Consider the following 14,803-nt stretch of genomic DNA (forward strand, 5'->3'; position numbering starts at 1 on the left):
TCTATGTACCATTTAGGGGGCAAACATTTCTGATTTTTAATATATTTAGCGTGATAAGACTATACTGTATTTTTTGAAAGTGTTAATAATAACTATTACCATTTCACTAAGCAGTCTGCTACTTGTGTGAAGATTTAATTTTCAGCACCAAAGTTAGCAACTAAAGAGCAAAAATACAACATCAGATTCTTCAGCCAACAAAAGTAGCGACATCCAGAGAAATTAAGTTGGCAGAATATAAAATCTCAGTAGGGCAAAGATGCGTCAACACTTCTTCCTGTCTCCCAGCAGGCTAACTCACAGGCAGCGCTTGGAGCTCAGGGCAGCTAGAAAACTTAATGCTAAAAAAGCTTATCTTATCTGCATAGCATTTTTCAAACTGTTCATATAGATTTATTTTGATTCTTATCGCATATCTAATTACATACTAAACAGCAACCAGCCACTGGTTGCCATTTCTTATAAGATATTAGAGTTATCTGCCAGAGGCAGCCTGTTCAGGCTGAATGTAATTTTTTAGAAAATAATTTTTCTTATTTTTTTTTATCTGGTGGAATGGATTTTAGTGTTCTACAGTTGGATTAGTATACTGCTGTTTCTAAGGTCAGTGCCTTTCTAGATGTACAACTTGGATATTAATAGTGTCTTAGAATGTTAGCAACAAAGAATGGATATTTTAAATCTATTACTTTATTTTCAAACACTCTAAGGTCCATACAATGTCTCTTATTCTAAAAGGCTGTTTCATTTTAGTGTTATGATGATGATGATTTTGTGTTCACTGCTCAACCTTTGCTATATGCTCATACACTATACAAATATTTGCCTTTGTATCTGACATATAAGACTGTCAGGGCTTTGGACTTCAAACTTAATGACCTGAATGTAGAAATAAACAGAGCCTGAATGTTTGGTGTTGCAAATACAGGGAAGGTTAGTGTTAGGGTTCGGATTTACAGGGAGGTTAGTGTTGAGGTTAGGGAAGAAATTAAAAGCTAAGTTCATCTTTGTTTACTTTTTTTTTCTAAATTTTAGCTCCCCTATGTACCATAATAGCATTAATGTACTTCTTTTGCAATAATAAAACAGCTTTCCATTTATTCTACACAGGCTAACCTCACTCTCTTCATGGATGTTTAAAAACCCTGCTCCATTACTTCTGCCTTACTTCCTGGGCAGATTTTAGGTTATAGTACAGGAAGGACTTGATCAGCTGATCTCATTAGCACACACCCTGGATCATCTACTTTCACCTGGTCAACTCCTTCCTGTGCCATGACCTAAAGTCTGACCAGGATGTAAGCCAGAAGTAATGGAGCAGGGTTTTTAAACATCCATGAAGACAGTGAAGTAAGCGTGGGTGGAATAAAGAGAAAGCTGTTTTATTGTTGAAAAAGAAGTACATTAATGCTATATTGGTACATAGGGGAGCTGGAATTTAGAAGAAAAAAAAAGAGAACAAAGGTGAAATTAGCCTTTAATTTTAGGGTTTAGTAAGGATTAGAGTTGCGATTAGGGAAGAGATTAAAGGCAATGCTCATCTTTGTTCACTTTTTTTTCTCAATTCCAGCTACCCTATGTACCAATATAGCATTAGTGTACTTCTTTTACAGAAATAAAAACAGCTTTCCATTAATTCTACACAGGCGTACCTCACTCTCCTCATGGATGTTTAAAAACCCTCCTCCATTACTCCTGCCTTTCTTCCTGGGCAGACTTTAGGTCATGACACAGGAAGGAGTTGACCAGCTAATCTCATTAGTTCACACCCTGCATCATCTACCCTCAGCTGGTCAACTCCTTCCTGTGTCATGACTTAAAGTCTGTTCAGGATGTAAGGCAGAAGTAATGGAGCGGAGTTTTTAAATATCCATGAAGACAGTAAGGTAAGCGTTGGTAGAATAAATAGAAAGCTGTTCGCTTTTTGCAAAAGAAGTACATTAATGTTATACTGGTACATAGGGGGTGCTGGAATTTAGAAAAAAAAAGTGAACAAAGGTGAACTTAATGTTAGAGTTTAGTAAGGATTAGTGTTGGGGTTGCTAGGTGGATTAGTGTTAGGGATTACAAGGAGGGTTGTAACTACAGGAAGGGTTAGTGTTGAAGTAACAGAGTGGGTTAGTTTGCTATTATACAAGGGTCAATATTGTGGTCATGGGTAAAAAACGGGGGGGGGGTTGTGTTAGACACACAGGGATTATTAATGTGAGAGGGCAGTGGGGTAGGGCATTGCGCTTTCTTTTTCAAAAACTACCAGAGATGATCTCTCAACCTTTGTACCGTGACATTAGGTTTATCTCTGACTGCACAGCCCCCCCCCCCCCCTCCAACTGTTAACATGCATATTCATCATGAATGTTTATTACATAAAAAAATAAAAAAAGTAATAATCATACACCTGCTGTACCCACTACAGTCTATGGAAAGTATCAAATGTAAGAGCTTTAGAAAAAAAATGAGCATTTCTTAAATGGCAAAAAAATCTGCAGCTCTGTTGGAAAGTTCTGATCAGATAGGCTACAAAACATTAAGGAAAAATTACATGAAGCTTAAACTACAAATATAATACTAGGGTAATCTAATTTTAATACATGTTCATATTTTTTTTTTATAGAATAGTTCTTTATTAGTACTATATTGTATTTTGTATATATTTTGTATATATTTTATTTCTATTTTTTATTTTTTTACAGGACTGAAAAGATAAAATAAAATAAAACTAATGGATTTCATTTAGCTTAATATGGCATCTTGCATATAATTATTTAGAGCCAAACTCTGGCAAAAAAAACTTAGTGTTAATTCTGCACCAGCTATGTATGTAGGAAAGAGGTAATAATAGGTAGGCTGTGTGTGCAGCACAATAACAAAGGAAAAAGCAGAAGGTGCCACCGTCTCTGTGTGGTGCTGCTATATACATGGTAGCACAGGCTGGCTCTACTGGATTTCCCAGTGCTGCAGACATGAGAGCAGCGACTAATGATAATGAATTTCTGGAGTTTCCTCCTCACTTCATGTCCAGTCATAAAAAGCCAAAAAGAAGGGTGTGGATGGACATGAATCTCATCCTCCAATCACAGAACACCTTGTATCCTGTGAAAAAGAAAACAAGACTTTTTGTGCATTGGCATTGAGTAAGGAGGGGGCTTGGTAAGACCTGAGCCCGTCACTGATGTTTTTCGCAGCTCTCATGCCCGCAACACATGGAAATACACCAGAGCTGGCTTTTAACAAGGTATTATTTTACTACTATACACAGCACACCTATTATTGCCTCTTTGGTGGAGGATTTACAATAACAGTTTTTTCCAGAGTTGCATTTTAATATTTACTGTTTTGAGACAGCAGGTGGAGCTCCAGGTTTCATTTAATTTGCTACTGGGCTAATCTTTATGGCTTTTCTGAGAAAAAGCTTGTTGCTTTCAGAACTAGATAGCTGAAGCTCAATTTTTACACAGTTTTGGAAACAGTCTTCATGGAAAAAGTTACCCTGCAAAAAGAAATGCTATGATGGAACTCTTTATTCAAAGTTCAATTGTAAAATAAAAAATATACAGTATAGATAATAAAAACATTACAAACAACACTTCAAAAAATGTGTAAATTAAAAAAAATTAAAACAAATTGACTCAAAGGAGTTGTAAAGGCAGAAGTTTTTTTTTTATCTCAATACATTCTATTACTTACCTGAGCCCCATCTCCCTTCAGCAATGTCCAAGTGTCACAAGTGTCTAAGCTGTCCATGACACTCCTCCTGATTGTCTGAGACACAGCAGTGGTGCCATTGGCTCCCGAGGCTATCAACCAAAGTCAGTCAGCCAATCTGGCGAGAGAGGGGAGGGGCCATGTTGGGGCTCCGTGTCTAAATGGATACACAGAGTTCTGACTCAGCTCAGCTGCCCCCATAGAGAGCTGCTGGCTGAGTGGGTACTCGATAGGAGGGAGGGGCCAGGAGCAGCAAAGAGGGACCCAAGAAGAGGAGGATTCGGGCTGCTCTGTACAAAACCAACTGCACAGAGGAGGTAAGTACAACATGTTTGTTATTGTTTAAAAGAAAAACGAGACTTTACAATAGTTTTTTATTTTCATTTAACTGCTTTTCGGTTTACATGGTTTATATTATCTATTGTATTACTGCTGTTGCAACAGGCCCGGCATCCTAGGCTGGGGTTTTAGTTTGTCCTATCCCCTTTCACTTTTGTGGACAGGTGTGTCTGTGTGAAAATTTTAATAAAAACTATAAACAAGGGAATATAAAAGAATGAATAAAAGCACTATAATCATTACATATATTGACAATGCCGTTATCAGAATACAATATTTTTTGTCATAATGGTTCTTAATGATAAATTACAAAGTAGAGCATAGGGTCTTGCTTAAGGGCCTGTTCACACCACTTGTGGTGCAGGAAGCATGCATTTCTGCATGTGTTTCCTGCACCACATGGCTGCCCTCTGTTAGATGCGCATCCGTGCCTTTATTTGTTAACAGCACCCCAAATGCATCTAACAAACTGCGTGCCACCAAATGGTATAGTAGAATTAATGCTTGCCATACTTTTTGCATGGTATTTCCGAGTTTTCGGGCTCCGGCGCTGTGATCTGGAGCCACGATGAGGTAACTCCCGCGCATGCCTACCTTATTATAGGCTTACCTGTAGGTAAAAGTGGTGTAACAGGATTTACAACCACTTTAAAATAGTTCTAAAGGCTTAGGGCCCTCCCTCCAATTACTTACCTGAGTCCTGTATCCATCCAGTGCTGTGCCCGAGAGCAACATTGCTACTCTAGAGACAATGGCTCCTGCTGCTGTCAATCAAATCCTGTGTAGAGGGAGGGGAGAGGGGGCAGGGCTGAGATGTGCTGTATGTGTCTATGGACACACAGAGCTTGGCTCAGGAGTGAGCCTGCATATCTGCCCCAGTAGCAAGTGGTTTGCTATTGGGGCAAGACACAGAAGAGGAGTAGACAGCACTGGCTGAGGACCCCAGAAGAGGAGGTTCAGGGCCTCTCTGTACAATACTATTGCACAGGGCAGGTGAGTATAACATGTTATTTTAATTAATAAAAAAATATTTTAATAACGTTTTAAAGTGTTTAAAGATTTGGGCTTTTGGTCTACTTCTCTCCTTAGGGATTAAAAATTAGAACTCTGAAATACTTATATATTTGCCGGTGTGGGTTACCTCTAAATCTGGGTGACCTGACACTTCTGGTTCTCATCCGTAGCCAAGGATTCATTCTGTGTGCAGCAAAAGCATCGATTGGCTACAAAGCCTTAGGAGAGAACCAGAAATGGCAGATACGCTGTGGCTGGCTAGACCCAAAGGAATTCCACTCCAGTAAAAATGCCTTCTTCTTTTAGAGCTCTAGCTTTTATTTATTTATTTATTTTTCATACAAGGGGGAGTAGCATAGCAAAATCAAAAATACATGTAACACAATCTTGCACATTTGAACCAAACTTAGATTGCATTTTCTATCCATATCTAACTCTCTGTCTTGATATGCATGGGATATACTTTTCTGACAAATACATAAACAATTATCTCTTTTTCTGTTCTTTCACTCAGGGGGGACCGAGCTCTCTGTCAGTGTACGCCTTGCGATTGGGACCAGGAGAAGAAATAGTCACATCATTGTTTAAATTTGTGCAAGAGAAGGAACTGAGAGCGCCGTTTGTTATTACATGTGTGGGCAGTGTCACCAAAGCAACACTTAGACTGGCTAACGCAGATGCGGTGAATAGGAATGAGGTACCTGACAGGTCTGCTTGATATACTGGATCACTTTAAGTCATGCATAGATACAGCAAGATGGCCGTGGAGTGTTTCAAGAGAAGTGTACTGTTCCTAATTATGTAATTATAAGATTTTGGTGCCACACTACAAGCTGTTCCTAAAATCTGTTCTTTGTGTCTTGCTCCAGAAATGCAGAGAATGAAATGCATTTCCCCTGAAGGTGTCCTGTCATCTTTAATTTGATATAATCTTTAATTAAAGACATTGGCAGTGCTGAAATGATAAAATATGTAGAATATTTCTTATGTCACAAAGGAAATACCTCTCTTCGCACTCCTCATCTCAATTACTTGGCATGCATATTCTTTCCAAGCTCCGGCTGTTGAATAGAATTACTGTATAATGGTTCTGGTAGATACAAGGGCTACATTTATGTCTTTCGCATTATTTATTTTTTATGATTCTCCAGAAGAATGGCTGTTTTGGTAATGTGCTGAACATTATATAGGATAGGCAGGTACATGGATCCGATTATAATTAGAGTTGTTGTGGACTAATTCACATTTAACCAGAGATACCAGTGAAGGCACTAATGGCATTCTCTTGAAGGTTAATGGTGAATGAAAAAATGCTGCAGTCTGTAGAAGCTAAATAGATGATAGATTTATTTTACTATACTGTCCTAGAAAATTACATCTTACTGACCAGCTATGGCTATATAAAAGTTGCATAAATAACCAGGGCTGCATGCAATCTTAGGCCACATGTAGGCTAGGACTGCACAGTCAGTGCAGTAGCGGCTAGCAACATGTCATGATATGTGTGACTGTCATCTAAGCAGGTTCCAGTATACAGCCTGGGTCCTTCCTGTTGCCACTCAGCACAAACACAATGTTATTGCTTTGATTTTGTATGCTGTGACGGACCGCCTTGCACCCTGCTTAGGTGCTTCCACCAAGATACAGCTTCCTCGAATCTGGAACCAGGAACCAGGTATTATAGCTAAATATACATACCCAGGAACTAGAAGACACTAGCTTAGGTGCAAACTGGAAGTGACTTTATCGTAAACTCACACAGAATATATACCACACAAAATCAGATGCGATCCTAAACAAAGCAAACTGTAAACAGTAATATCATTAGCACATCTAAGGAACAGGCAGCATAAATATAAACAGTAATCTAACTAAACAGTAAGCTAATTAACAACTAGTCACCTAGACAAGCCTAGGTAACTTAGGTCACTGGCCACCCAGACAGTTTGGCACCAGTATTCAAGAAGACCCAGGGCTGTCCAATTCTCATTAACCAGCTTTCTTTTTACATACATCTTTTTACTGAGTTTCACATTGGCAGAGATCATCATTGCTTCCTTAACTGTTAAATGTGGTAATGTAATCTTGCATTCTATAACAGGACATCTTCCTGAATGTTTGTTGCTCCCTGAAATGCCAGGGCCCATAGTCAGTAGGCAAGAAGCTACCCTGCAGTCTCCTCCAAAAGCCCCTGTACTGGGTCGGTCTGTCACATATAAACAAAAAACTAGCACAGCATTACAACAGTTGCAGATATACTATGGCAAATCTGATAAATGGTATTTCTTTGCCTTAGCATACCCAATGCAGCCTGATGTCATTATGCCAGTCAGTGTTATGCTGGTAGTATGAAAGTGAAAATAAGCTACAAGGAATCAAAATGAACTGGGTAGCATTGTAGTTGTTTTCCAAAAGGTAAGGAGGCTGCTGACAGGAAAAAATGCAGTAAATTGCTTTTCTGGGAGGTCATGGAGCCTGGAAGCATAGATTATAATGCTATCTCAGGTGTGGGCGTCAGGAGTCAAACATAGATGCTACTTTGTATGGAGAACACCTGTGACCAGAAAGCCAGAGCATTCCCACATATGTGGAGATAAGTCCCTTCAGCCGATCCACACCTTCGGCAGGTGGGGGGGGGGGGGGGGCGGGGGTTGGGCGACGTCAATATTTTATGTAAGGACTGGGGGGTCCCTGTACCATCTGGAGAGGAGTTTAAAATTTTCCTCCTGCGTGTAGCAAGAGATGGAGGATTTATGCGTAAAGTAGAATGACTTCTACCAGTCGACCATTGAAAGCTTCTTCCACAAATCCGTGGAGTTGATCATGTAGTAAGGTGTATAGTTTATAGGTGGAGGAGAGTAAATGTCTGGGAGTTTTCGGGGTGATCAAATAGTGATCAAAAAATATAGCTGCGCTAAAACTTATAAAACAAAATTATAAAGTGACATAATTGGAAATGCGGTGACGTCAGCACGCCGCTCACCCTACGTCGTTTCGTCAAAAGTGACTTCTTCCTGGTACCCCAGGAAGAAGTCACTTTTGATGAAACGACGTAGGGTGAGCGGCGTGCTGATGTCACCGCATTTCCACGTTAATCCGGAAGGGCGGGCAGTGCAAACAAGAGAGAGCCGGCCGGCTCGTTTTTTATACGCTATACGCTTACACTCTGCTGGGAATTCGTGAGTTGTTACTTTACTTTTTATATTTTAATAAATCTTTACGTAATTATGCTATGGGAGCTTTTTTTCTTCTCTCTTTGCCGTACTAAATGATTGTGGTGGAACGAGATATACCATAAAGAGGGAGCAGATAGATTGGTGTTACCAACAGAGCCCAGTGTGGGGACCAGGAACGTAACATTTTACAAGCCCGTATGATCTCCTTAAAAAGAGATCTTGACAGCTGGTAAGCCTCCTCTAATTTGGTGGTGGATAATCTCTTTCTACTCTGGGTGCACCTGCTACGTGTGTAAAGGGTGGTTTTTGAGAGTCACAGAAAATGGACTAAGATTCAGCATCCTATCCTATCCACCTTTCCTTTTCTTTGGACTGCTTATATGCCTGGAAATCATTACTTTGGCACTATTTTTGCATGTTTTTGGGATTTTTTGTAAATTAGAAAAATTATGTCACTTTATAATTTTGTTTTATAAGTTTTAGCGCAGCTATATTTTTTGATTGTTGTATATTGTGTGTGTCTCGCATTGGGTTGCAGCAAGAACTTACTACTGTCAGTATTAACACTAATATCAAGTTTTTGTTTTATTTACACTTGATTTTTTCATATATATTTGTCTAGCACTTTGTTTAGACCAGCGCTGTTTTTCAAAGGTTTTATTGATCAAATAGTGAGGTGAGAGGTGAGGGTCCATAGGTAGAAGGGAAGACATCCCCTTCCTGTACCATAAACATAAGGCAGCAATGGTCAAGGGGGAAGAAGAAGAAAGCCCTTGTAACTCCTGTCCGTATTCCCAAAGAAGGGCCTGTAGGTCAAAGTCAGAGAGGTCCTGTTCAACCATAGTGGATGCTTTAGGGATGGGATGAGGGGACCATTCCAATATCCTGGCTAATACCCTGTGGTAAAGTTCAAAATCTGGTAGGCCCACCCCTCCCTGAAGTTTGGGGTAGGTAAGCAATGTAGGGAGGATGTGGGAGAGCACCTGATGCCAAACAAAACGTATAGACATAGAGCATAGGGAACTAAAGAAACATTTAGGGACAGTTATGGGTATAGTCTGGAACAAATAAAGTAGTTTAGGGAGGGTGTCCATTTTGAGCGTGTTGATGCAACCAAACCATGGCATAGAGGATGAATTCAGGCATCTAGGTCCTTTGGTTTGAGCTAATAAGGGAACATAATTCAGTCCGTATAGGTCTGACAAGTTATAAGGAATCATTATCCCTAAATATGAGATTCCCCTAGTGCCCCAAAAAAAGGAGAAATTACATCTCACTTGAGCAAGGGTATTGGCAGGTAGGGATAGGAAGGACAGAGATGTTAGCGAATAGAAGGTCTTTAGAGGGTAAGTGGGAATAGTCAACGGAGTTGAATGCTGTCCATAGTAAGGGAGCAAGGAGAGGGGCAAACAATTTATAGAACCTAGGTGAGAACCCATCCGGGTCTGTGCATTTCCCTGGTTTCAGAGCTTTAATGGTGCCTTGGAATTACAATTTAGATAAAGGTTTTAAGAGGTCAGTTGCCGCTTCGGCATCTACATTTATTAGGGCTGTATCTACGATGTAGTCTTTCATGGTAGAGAAAGGGGGCCCATCTGTTGAGTCCTAGGTTGTGGGGGGGGGGGGGGGGGAGATTATATAATTTTGAAAAAGATTGCTGAAAGGCAGTGGAGATGCCTTGAGTGTTGCAGATACGCTGCTGATCAGAGATGCAAATGAGTTGTATGGGACGATGAGGGGGGCTTGGGTGGAGGGCCTTCACTAAGTGCTGCCCACAATTGTTGGCTTAGAAGTAATGGTAGTTACGTGCTTTATCCCAAGCTATAAGAGAGTGGGAGTCTAGGATACCCAGCAATTCTCAGTGAGTATAAAGGAGAAGACCTTCGCACTACTAAGTGGAAGAAAAAATAGGGTATATAAATACCTCTAAAAATATATCAATAAAAGCAAATAAACACTGGTAAATAATAACAAAGTGCACGTGCAAGAAAATGCAAAAAATGCAGCAAGACGAGATAGTGAACACAAATTACCGAATACAGTGAAATACAAAATGAAGTCCTTTGTCCATCCATTTCTCATCATTGGTGTTTATGAATATATGGACTATTTTGTTACACTATTGAATAATAATATTTTTATTTTTTTTTCACACGGTTTTTTGCACTTAGCAATTTCTGGACTGTATTATTTTGGCATATTTTGCGCAGGACTTCATTTTGTAATTCTCAGTGAGTGTTAGAGAGATCTTCATAGATCATAGGATCTAAGTTTCATTTGTGGGAGAGTTCAAGGGTAGCTATAGTTGAGAGAAGACAGGCTATATCAGCAGATCTGGCTTTCTTTAAGCATGAAAAGCGTGCTGTATGAAGACCATGCAGCACGCATTTCAGGGCTTCCCATTTAACTGAGGGACTAGTATCAACAGATCTATGATCCAAAACAAGGTTTTGGATCGCTAGTTTAATCACAGCCATACAAGGAGTCTTTTAATAGGTTTTCATTTAAGCGCCAAGAGAACTTCTTATGGACCTTAGGGGGGTGTGCTAGTTGTAGATGTATAGGATCGTGGTCGGTCCACAATAGATTACTAAGGGACGCTCTAAGAGGAAGGTCTAACAGGGATTGGGAGACAAGAAAATAGTCAATACGGCTATAGGAATTGTGGGCTACTGAGTAACAGCTGTACTCTTTCTCGAAGGTATGCTGTATATGCCAAAAGTCCACCAGTTGAGCGGAGTGTAGAAGTGACTTGATATGCTTGAGGGTGGAGCGAGGGATGGAGGACTTACCCGAGGAGGTATCCACGGCTGGGGAAATAATCAAACTGAGATCACCACCCAGAATGAAGCAGGGACCACCGGAAGAGATTAATTTGTTCAGAACCACGGACAGAAAAACTCCCTGATCATAGTTAGGTCCATACACATTAACCACTGTAAAGATAAATGATTTAGATTTTAGCTTGAGAAAAAGGAACCTGAAGGAACAATAAAGGAATCCAGAACCTCTGGATTGAATGTTTTATGAAAGGCTATGGAAACCCCTTGAAATTTGGCTTGCGGGTTCGTGCTGTGGTACCATGTTCGGTAATAGCAATTATTAAGGGCAGGGATGTCCGTGCTCCTAAAGTGGGTCTCTTGTAGGAGTAAGATTTGAGAGCGGGCTTTGTGGAAGTGGTATAATATCTGAATACTCTTTTCTGGGGTGTTAAAACCCCTGCAATTGAAAGAAGTTAACGCAATATTGTTATGGGACATTATGACTGTAACGGAAAAAAAAAAAAAAAAAACACGGCTATTCAATTATATATTCATCACTTGACCAAGTGTGTAACAAGGTTTGCTCAATAGAGGAAGACAGGAGAGGGTTAGCGAAAAAAGGTAGGTAGACAGAAAGAAAAGAATAGGAAAGCGTGAACAAGTAAGGAGAGTGGGCGGGTTCCAACTCCAGGTCAGGGGAGAAGTAAAAGTCAAGACAGTATGATAAGGAAACCACCTTCCAGCTAAAAATGACAGGCCACTAGGTGGCAGCAATAAACCACAGAATGAATAGAAACATACAGTAGCTCTACAATATATAGCAATCTAGAAAATGTACAGTGCATGGACACTGCAGGTCCTAAGGAGTGTAGTCGTGTTAAGCACACATAGCATCTCACAGTCCCATTGGGGAGCCGATTGTAGGCAAAAAAAAAAAATGGACACCATATATTATATATAGCATATCAGGAACCATAAGGCGATAAAGCTCAATATGTGAAATTCCGCCAAACTATTGTAAGGCAAGGGTTTTGAAGCCCACAGGGGGCACTGAAGAAAACAAGATTAAAACAACATTCCATATTATATGGGAGGGCAAGGGAACGATTGGATATAAGCACTGATCCCGGACAGTTTAAGATATGTGTCTCTTTGACACCTGCAAACAAGAATGGATTAGAGAACATAAAACACAAGACATAAACTGTGCATAGGTAACTTGGAGAGCCAAATGAGCAGACCCTAAGGGGTCATGGGTGCAGGGTGTAAACCATGTATAGGGGCAAAGAATAGTACTGGCCCCCAAAACAAAAAAGAAGGGTAAAAATAGCAGGAGCTATCAGAAGCTCAGTCATCTGGGGGCAGCTGAGAAGGATCTGGGCCACTTCTTCTTGCTTGCTGTATTTCTGCCACAGTGGAAGGAATGGGAGTCCTGGGGATATAGGTGAGAGGGGCCAATCTGGAAGAGAGACCAGAGACAGTTCCAGGGAAATTTGGAAAATCCCCCAAAGTGAGGAATAGGGCCGCCATTGGTATTTTATGTTATTTTCCTGGAGGAGGGATGTGAGCGGTTTCAGAGAGCGTCTCATGGCCAAAGTTTGGCAGGATAAATCCAGCACTCTACACAGAATGTCACAAACAAAGGAAGAATCAAGGTTCCTCTGGCCTGAGGTCCTGTGGACTCCAATTCAATAGGGGAATCTTTAGGCTTTTGGAGCAACTGGTTAAAGAGGACGATGACTGCCCCCCCAGATCCTTATGCAATACTGATTCAAAAATGCCACAGATCCTAATGTTGTTCTGTCTATTTCTGTTTTCAATGTCATCCTGCTGGTACATGAGCTGTTGCAGTAAGACAGTATGAGAGTTCAGTCTCTCCTCACGGGATTGAAGAGCAACACCATCCGTGGTGTTTTCAATGTCCTCCATGCAGACCCCCCAGGTCTTTCTTGAGCTCAGTAATCTCCTGCTTATATGTCTCCTCAATGCATTTGACATAGTGTTCAAAATCAACCTTAGTAGGCAGAGAGAGCATATATGAATGTAAGGATTGCATCTGCGATTCCATATCTCATCCATCCCCCGAGCATAGTGAGGCCTGAGAGAGGCTTTGAGAGCTGCGTGCGGGTGGATCAAAATCAGCAAGGAACAAAGCATCAGAGAGAAACAACACTTAAGCCCCATACACACTATCAGATTTTCTGCTGATTTTTTCCTTCAGATTTACCAAAACCATGTAGTGCAAAGGCCTACAAATTAAAACTCCTAAGGTTTGACCTCATATTATATGGTTTTCTGCAGCATGATGCAGAAAGGGGTCCATTGATGTCTATGTGGAAGGAGAGCTTTCCATTCAGCATTGAGCAAGCACTTAGCTGATTGCAGAGCTATTGTAAGGAACATTGCGCAAGCCATTGGGCTTTCTTTATTGTACATCACGGCACACAGAGCCACAGTAATTACTGTATGGGTTATATGGCACCTTCAGGTGATGGACACTGGCACACCCTAGACAGGAAGTTCAACTCCCCATATAACCCCTCCTCAGTTTTTTCGCCAGTGTCTTAGGTGTTGGTCATGAGTAAAGATGTGCTGTTGAGCTCCGCTGGAGAAATCTTTGCTGGGGTAAGCCATGCAACCGGATCCATTCAAAGTGTCTTTTCAAGCCAAATTGAATGGTACTCGGGCCACGTGGCGGAAGAAACAAGGTTTTGCCTGTGATGCTTCTCTTTTTAGAGAGCTGGACCCCAGGATCCAGTGCTTTGGTTTTTTCAGCCATATTTACTGGCGAGGTGCTTTACAGGTCCAGGGGTATGCAACCCCCCATAAAAAGGGGCCACGTCCCTGAAGCTTTTTTAAACTGAGCTCACCGTGAGTGGTGAAGATTGGGTCTGTCTGGTTTACCACAGAACCCTGTAGCTGGATAAGGTAAGTGGAGATTCCTAAGGAATTTTTCTAATTCTTGTGGGTTTTCTCCTTTTAAGTAAATGTTGTCATGCCTAAAGTCACCACCGGGGACTGTCAAGAACACGTACCTTTTCCATGCTTGTCAATCTCTCTCTGTGTCAATACAAGCTGCATGTTTACTCCAGCCCGAGCCCAGGTAAGATGTGGGAAGGGGTTTTTTTTTTTTTTTTAAACATCCCCCACCTGGACAACTTCTCTCCAGGAGGCAGAAGGTGCATGGGCCAGTCGGCGGTATGCCGCTCCCACTGCCTCCGCCATAATATTGGTTCTCTGTCCATCAGCTCTCCTCCTCTCCTCCACCCCAGCCCCCCCTCCACATGCGATCTGGTCGCATCAGAGGCCCGCTTGCGCAGGAAAACAATCTTTTTTTGAAAAGACTGGAGGGGGGCATGGTGGGAAGATGGAAAAGGGGGCGGGGCTTAGCGTGGTGTTGATGTGCCTCAGACGTTCACAAACGCTGGGCTGTGTAAGCTATAAAGTGCACCTTTTTCCAGCTGTTAGAGGGATACAGAGCAGACGGGGGCATGTGAGTGTTGGTGACACAGGCATTCCCAGGGCACATTTACTTAGCATCAGGCTGAGCATTAATAGCAGTGGTAGTTGCCGGACTATTTTCTCAGCAGTGGGTGCATTTTGGTAGTACCTCTGCATTTGTGCTTGGCACTATGATTGGGGGGGGTACAAATACCTCAAAAAACAAGGGCACAAAGGGGTCGCCCTCAGGCTCTAAGGATCCTTCATCTGCAACACCATCCCCCCCTGAAAGGCCTAGGGAGGCTGGTCAGAGTGAGCCATCAGGGTTATCAGGGGTTTGAATTACTTCCGACAGTTCAGCCCCTG

At 41.4% G+C, this 14,803-nt stretch overlaps 1 protein-coding gene across 1 annotated transcript in view; it reads left to right on the plus strand.

Moving 5' to 3' along the window:
• Nucleotides 1-14,803, plus strand: part of LOC143987361 (bifunctional protein GlmU-like) — a 161,853-nt gene that overhangs the window by 128,210 nt on the left and 18,840 nt on the right. The window contains exon 3 of the mRNA XM_077486021.1: nucleotides 5,573-5,755. Within this exon, the coding sequence (XP_077342147.1) occupies nucleotides 5,573-5,755 (183 nt within the window). The remainder of the gene's footprint in view (nucleotides 1-5,572; nucleotides 5,756-14,803) is intronic.

The sequence above is a fragment of the Lithobates pipiens genome, unplaced genomic scaffold (assembly GCF_037356315.1).
Source record: "Lithobates pipiens isolate NorthernLeopardFrog02 unplaced genomic scaffold, aLitPip1_a1.2 Scaffold_18, whole genome shotgun sequence".
NCBI classification, from domain to species: Eukaryota; Metazoa; Chordata; class Amphibia; order Anura; family Ranidae; genus Lithobates; species Lithobates pipiens.